Here is a 7,272-nt window from a genome sequence, read left to right on the forward strand (position 1 = left end):
AGCTGAAGAAACAGACTGCAGGGCTGAAGGAGACGATTTGACCACGACGTGCTGAGACTCACCCAGAACCAGCCGAGTTCAGGCGATTTTTACATTTTATGCGGTTGGAGAATAATTGCCTGCCCTCTCTTTAACCTCAACGTATCTCTCTTCTCATTCTTTGAAAGTTTAATTGACCACTAAAAAGATTACAAAGCATTCGTTCTCATGATGTGAAGTTAGTGTTCAGCGTGTGGAAATGTCAGAGATTTCTTCTTTTGCAGTGTTTTTTCACACATAAACATTTCAAATCATCAATTATTCAAGTAATCTATTGATATTTTGATGATTAATTGATTAATCGAATAAAAACTCATTCCGTTTTCTACTTAACTTAGTAGAAATATATTAAGAGTAAAAAATTGTAATGGAAAAAAACATAAATACTTCAAATCATCAAACATTTATTGTAGTAATCGAAAACTCTATTGATTAATCAAATTAAGCCAGTAAAAGAAATCTAAAGAAGAGGTCAGAAAAATTAATAAGGAAATATTTTGTTGCTTTGAATGCAAAAACCTATTGAAACATCACTTTAAGACACAAGTTTGAAGTATGAAAAATCTTTTTTAAAGTTAGCCTTTATAAGACCAAACATGCTACACAAAAAATAACAACAAACTTGCTTTACTGGTGCTTGAAGTCCTTGAAAATGCTTGAATTTCAGGTGCAAATTTAATAATTTCTTTGTGGTCTCACTTTAACATTTACTTTCATATTTCATAAATGAGAATATATTTTCAGACGAGGCTCGTCGATTTTCATTTTTTGTGTTAAAATGTCCGTTTCACAGAGGGATTCTTATCGATAATGGATCCGGCCTTCCTATCAGTTCCCGTCTGTGAATGATGAAGGATTTTTGACGTTGTCGGTTCTGTCTGTCTGGGCTGCACAACCCAAACATCGTCTCTGTGTTTGCGAATGCTCTCTGCCCCGCAGGTGTCATAGCGGTCGCCATCTTTGTGATCGTTACCGTCTTCGCCATAACCGCCAGGTTCCTCTACAGGAGAAAAGAGACGTATCGGAGTCGTGAGGTCAAGGCGGCCAAACAGGAAGAGAGCCAAGATTTCCACTACAACAACCAGACTGACGGCCGGAAAAACGCCTCTGGTGAAAACTCAAAGGAGTTTTTCATGTGAGCGGAGGCCGGCTGCTGTTCATCCAGGAAGCGGCTCCGGACAGAACCGCACCGCCGGACTTCACGCTGCACTACGAGCCAGTTACTCCCTTCCATGGATGCAGAAATGGACTCGGAAAAACATGGAACAGCACACAGTTTTGACCTTTACTGTATATTGTGTAAATATGGAGCAGAGGTGTTCAAATCCTTGTTTAAGCAACTGTGAATATTAAAAATGTAAATGTGAACATTGGTGAAAGGTGGTTTTAAGAATTGTTTTAACTTTGTGTTTGTAATGTTTCTGATGTACGACGGAGCGTTCGGGCCACGCTACGAAAATAAATTCAATTACCAGAATAAAGTCATAAAACTGAAATTATGAAAATAAAGTCATGACATTCAGACTTTGTTCTTGAAATATTATGACTTCATTATTCAATTATTTTGACTTTATTCTCTGATTATTTGGTATTAAATAATTTGTTTATGTCAGTGTATTTTTTTTAACATAAAAGTAATTTTATGACTTTAATCTCCAAAAATGATTTAATTTTGTGTTATTTGTCACACTGTCAAAAATATTTTAATTTAAAAAAGGAACTTTACAACGTTATTCTCAAATTATTTCAACTTTATCCTTGTATTATTTTATTATTTCCACTTATATAATTTGTATATCTCACAGTGGAAAACATTTAAAATAAAAAACAGTAATTTTATGTATTTATTCTCGTAAATTATAACTTTCTATACTTTGACTTATTTAAAACTCAATGGAAGAATAAAAATAATTTTGACATTCTCAAAATATTTCAACTTTATTCTCGAATCATGATGATTTTATCCTTTTAATTTCACTTTTAAATTTAATCTTAGTGTGGCCTTTATACTCCGTCGTACTTGTGGCATTTTTTCTGTTGGAAAAGAATGAATGTTTGCGTACGTAAAGGGATTTTTTTTTTACCTTTAATCGGGTTCTTGAGGATTTTGTCTGAGCTGCTGTTTGCTCAAATGCAAACATTTTTATCGTGTGTGCTGCTTTGTGGAATAACAATGTCAACTCTTCAACTGTTTTGAACCCTTTTTGAATATCTTAAGAGAACATTTGGGGTTGTGTTGAGTAGTAGTCACTATTTTACCTGCAGTAGCCAGCGGTCAGCGTGCAAGAACACAAAATCTTACCAAGTATTTATTTTTTTTATCTAGTTTCTAGTGCGAATATGTCAGTACGATTAAAATAAGACAGAACTAACAAGTAACTTTTTAGCAAGATAATGCAGATTGTTTTAAGTAAATAATTTATTAATATTGATTATTGCACTTACAACATGGAAAAAATATGTTGCTAAACAGAATTTAGCAAAACCATTAAATTGAACATCAAGACCTGTTGAGTTAACCTGAGAGTAGCTGTTAGCTTGAATCGATGTAGCTCTTAGCTTCCCTCTGAATAGCTATTAGCTTGAATCGATGTAGCTCTTAGCTTCCCTCTGAGTAGCTGTTAGCTTGAATCGATGTAGCTCTTAGCTTCCCTCTGAGTAGCTGTTAGCTTGAATCGATGTAGCTCTTAGCTTCCCTCTGAGTAGCTATTAGCTTGAATCGATGTAGCTCTTAGCTTCCCTCTGAGTAGCTGTTAGCTTGAATCGATGTAGCTCTTAGCTTCCCTCTGAGTAGCTGTTAGCTTGAATCGATGTAGCTCTTAGCTTCCCTCTGAGTAGCTGTTAGCTTGAATCGATGTAGCTCTTAGCTTCCCTCTGAGTAGCTATTAGCTTGGTTCCAAATAGCTGCTAACGTTACTACCACACGAGAATTTAACATTGTGGCAGCTGACTGCAGGTAGGATACTTACTGCTCATTACTAACTCAGCAACCCCACTTCAACTATCAAACTATATCTTTAAGATTTAAAGTACTGCTTGAATCACCTATCCTAAAAAAAAAAGAACATGTTTCTTTAGGCAACATTTCAAAATGCTGAAATATTTCCCTTTCTTTTTATCAGGCCAAAGGAGGATTTTAAAAATGCACAAAAAAATTAATGTTTATTATCAAAACTGTACATTAATTTAATAAAAGTCTCATCATGAGGTTACTAGGAGATCAGTGGGAGTCTGGTGACTCTTTTTTTATCCATCATTTGTTTTTGGTTTGTTTGTTTTTTTTGCAGATCACAATTTCACTAATTATTTTCCAAATGATATCCAAGAAAGAAAACATTTAAAACACTAAATATCATTAGCAAGATGCTAATGGTAATTCCTGTTACAGAAAACAAGTAGAAATGTTGATTACATGTTGGATTTTAGCCATAAAATATTAAAGAATCCCCATTTATTTTTTCACTAATTTAACAAAAAATTTAAATTGTGATCTGTTATATTTCAGGTGCTCAAACGTTTAGTTCACCTTTAACCTGAACTTCCAATTCAGACTGAAACTTGTAGATCTGTGAGCCAATCATAGTGCAAACCATGTTTTTAATGTCAAAGAAACTTGAAAGTAGTAATTTGGTTGCTACTTGTTGCCATACGTGTTGTGTTTTCACCTTTCAGATCTCTAATGGATGCACTTCCTCGTTCTTTTCCAGATATTAAAAACAGAAAGTAGTGCATGGAGTTGAGCGTGAACCAGATGAGCAGGATCCAAGGTGCAGAAACTCAGGTAGATAAGAAACAAAAGGGGCAGATTCAAAGTTTTTAATGGCTACAGATATTTTAAAACGCAAAATGTCATTTTTGTGAAAAGGAGCAAAATCTTTTTACCACGACTACTTGAACCTTTTGGCCTAAATATGTTGTAATTTTATGTTGTGATATAACTATTTACTATATTAGCTGGACCTAACAGCATTAGCAGGAGCTAACAGCATTAGCAGGAGATAACACAAAGTCAAAACAAATAGGAAGATAATAAATGGATGTTTTACAGGGACCATGAAGCATCTTATTATTTTTAACACACCATTCTAATATATTTGAGGAAATGTTTCGATTTTTACTGTAAGCAGCTTGAGTTAAAAACTGAAGCTAGTTGCAGTAAACAACAATCTCCTTCTTTGTTAGCATTTCCAAGCAGCACAAACACCAGCTTTTCCTGCAAAATGTCTTGTCTTCCTCCATTTGATCGTTGTCTTCTTCATTTCCTCTTGCCTTCTATTTGAATGCTCTCCGATTCAAATTTTATTACTTTTATTGGGCAATAATTACTGTTCTGGTTGGATGAAGCTATGGCTGTAGCACCTAGCATACGTCATCTACCCAGAATGCCTTGCAGCGTAAACAATATAAAATTGTATTTACATTTATAAAAACTAAACAGCCTACTGCATTGTTACTGTATTGTTTTTACATCTGAAATAAATGTTTTCAGATAAAGTTTGTTGCTATCGCTAATCGTAGATCCCTTTAGCATAGCGTCTTTTTAGATTAATATTGAAATTTGTTTGATTAAAGAGAGCAAATACTTTTCAGAAAACAGCTTAAGCTAGCACTAGCTTAGCAGTGAGACCATTTTGTTGGGAAACACCTTCTCCGTTAGGTGATGTAGTGTATTATTTCTGGACTGAATTAGCACTTTCCACGTAAAAAACAAAACTCCTGGGGTTTTTAGTTATTTCTACCCTGGTGAGTCGTCCTTGTTTGCCAAAACTGCCATTTTATGCAGATGATAGTGAGATCTGAAACATGAATGAATCACATTCATATCAATAAAAGTTGGTTGTTATTTTTTTACTTTCTTTCCTTGGAAACTTTTTCAAAATATCTTTGCTTGATGTTTTTTATACAAACAGTAGTGAGATCAAGAGCAGTGGGCCTGGAGGAGGAAGAGGTCTTTAAAGAAAAAACATTTTTAAGGAGCTTTCAGCCAGAAAATCTCCATAAAATACCAACACATTAGATGGTTCTTCTAACTGAAGTCGGCACATGAATTAAACATTTTCATGAGTGATTTTCTTCCAGCGACTTTTTACTGCTGTGCTTTTTTTTTGCTTTTTTTCAGTTATCAAAAGGCATCTTCAAAGTCCTTCTCTCTCCAATCATGCAAATGAGCCAAACGCACATTTGTTTTGAGGGTACTGCGCTCTTCTTTGGATATTTGTGAAGATATTTCCTTATAAGTAAGGGTTTGTTTTCCTTTTTTATTTTTCCTTAGGTTTTTTTTTTTTTTTTTAGCTTTTTAGGAACTCCTTGCACACGATATTTGTTCTGTTGTGATTTTCTTCCCCTCCACGCCTGCAGGGAGCTTCACATTCAGGCCTGCTAATGGCTCTGAAGAGCAAAGCTTTTAACACTGACAGCTGACTACATGCAGAGCTGGTTAATGTGCTTCTGAACCCCTAATCTACTTCAGTCTTGACAGGTGGTTTGTTTGCTCTCGTGATGAAATGAGACAGGGAGATAACCTGAAAGGCTTTCAGAAGCAATCATGGTACAACAAGAAAAAAAACGTGATGAAAAATGAGGAAATGTGACTTAACTCCACCAGCTGAGAATCACACTTTAATAACAAAAGTTGGTAAATCCACAAAGTGAATAATTATTGTCTCAGTTTTTACCACTGCAGATTTGGTATGATTTGTTTTTTTGTTTTTTTTTTCAGAGTTTGATCTTTAAAGAAGATAATATTTTACTCTCTTTGTCAGTTCCACCAAAGATTTATCACATATGAGTCAAACTGAAGGTTTGAGGGCCAAATCTGGCCCGCCATAACCTTTAATGTGTCCCTGTAGACTCATAAGATAACAGTTGTTCTTAATCATTATCTTATTAAACAAAAGCAGATTTTATCTGTTTACTTTCAAATTTCATCAGTCACTCGTGATGGTAAAAAAAAAAAAATCTACAAAATTCAACACTTTTTCACGCTAATGCATAAAGGTTAGTTTGTTAAAACTTTTCTGCAAAAATTGTCAAAATACATTGCAACAAAGTGATGCTATCCCCACCTACAGGTGGCAGTGTTTCTTCTACTGCCTCAGCCTTACTAGATGTTAAGTTAAACTCTGTAGCAGTTTCTGTTACAAATCTCTGCTAAGTTTTGTCAATGCCCAGCTAATGTACATTTCCATTATATAAGAAATGCAATTAAAATCACAAAGATTAAGTTTGTTCATGCGGTAAGTCGTTAATAAACATGCAACTCTTTTATCCTCAAGCTACTTCCTGTCATCTTCTTTGTAGCTTCTTCCAGTAGTAACATCCGGTTTTTGATCATGCGACTCGTGTGATGTGAAAAAAGTTTTTCCATTAAATAAACCAATTTTGATTCAATCATAAAACCAATTGACGTGTTCCCATTAAGTGAATTCATTTTAAAAATGTCAAATTGCACAATTATACGGTCAATCAAAACACAGATTGTGATTTTTATAGAGAGTAACAAAAAGTTACGTTTACTGCCATACATAAGGAAAAACATGGCAAAATATTGGAAATATTTCTAAGTTAGAGTCAAAATCAATGATTTTGACTACAAAAATTATCACAAATCCTGGAGGAACTGAACAATGTGAAAAGATTATTAGATATTATTATTATTGAATATTATTTAGTTTTAAGTAGTACTTATCAAATTCAGACGCAACTTTTGATTAATATTTTAACAATTTAATGAGTTTTATCAGCACATTCTGGCTCCTTGGAGAGCATTTATGAAAATTAGTTTCATACCAAATATTGTAATCTATTCTATTTCTAAACTTATTTGCTGGTTTGTGTTCATTCACATACAAATTTAAGTGACAAGACATTGCTAAAAAGCTCTTTATTTGGAAACCATTGAAGAAAACAAAAAGATAAGACATTCCTCTGTCGAGAATTGTAAGTTTTTTCCCATCAGTTTCGCCTTTTGCATTGACAGCAGCTATTTAGCCTCTGCAGACAAAAATACAAGACATAGAAATTAAGTTCAAGGTAAAACGCTTGAACCAATGAGCTCTTTGGTTAACTAGTTAAATGAGCCTGATACTCGTTTAAGTCTGATCCCCATTTACTTGCTCTGACATTTACAGTATGTGTTGTGTGGGAGGAAGCACATCCTTCAGTGCTGACACTTCTGACGGCTGTTAACATCCCAGAGATGAGAGGAAATATGTAGATGCGTCGAGTTGAGGA

General features: G+C 34.3%; 1 protein-coding gene across 4 annotated transcripts in view; it reads left to right on the forward strand.

Annotated features, from left to right (window-relative positions):
- The window catches only part of LOC122841287 (contactin-associated protein-like 4), a 164,160-nt gene extending 157,861 nt beyond the window's left edge, over window positions 1-6,299 (forward strand). For 3 of the 4 annotated variants that reach the window (XM_044134472.1, XM_044134473.1, XM_044134474.1), the window contains one exon: window positions 979-6,299. In XM_044134472.1, the coding sequence (XP_043990407.1) occupies window positions 979-1,178 (200 nt within the window). In that variant the 3' untranslated portion in view covers window positions 1,179-6,299. The remainder of the gene's footprint in view (window positions 1-978) is intronic. The other variant, XR_006372372.1, reaches the window with a different exon arrangement.
- Window positions 6,300-7,272: the final 973 nt, after the last annotated feature.

Source organism: Gambusia affinis, linkage group LG12, assembly GCF_019740435.1.
Source record: "Gambusia affinis linkage group LG12, SWU_Gaff_1.0, whole genome shotgun sequence".
Taxonomy (NCBI): domain Eukaryota; kingdom Metazoa; phylum Chordata; class Actinopteri; order Cyprinodontiformes; family Poeciliidae; genus Gambusia; species Gambusia affinis.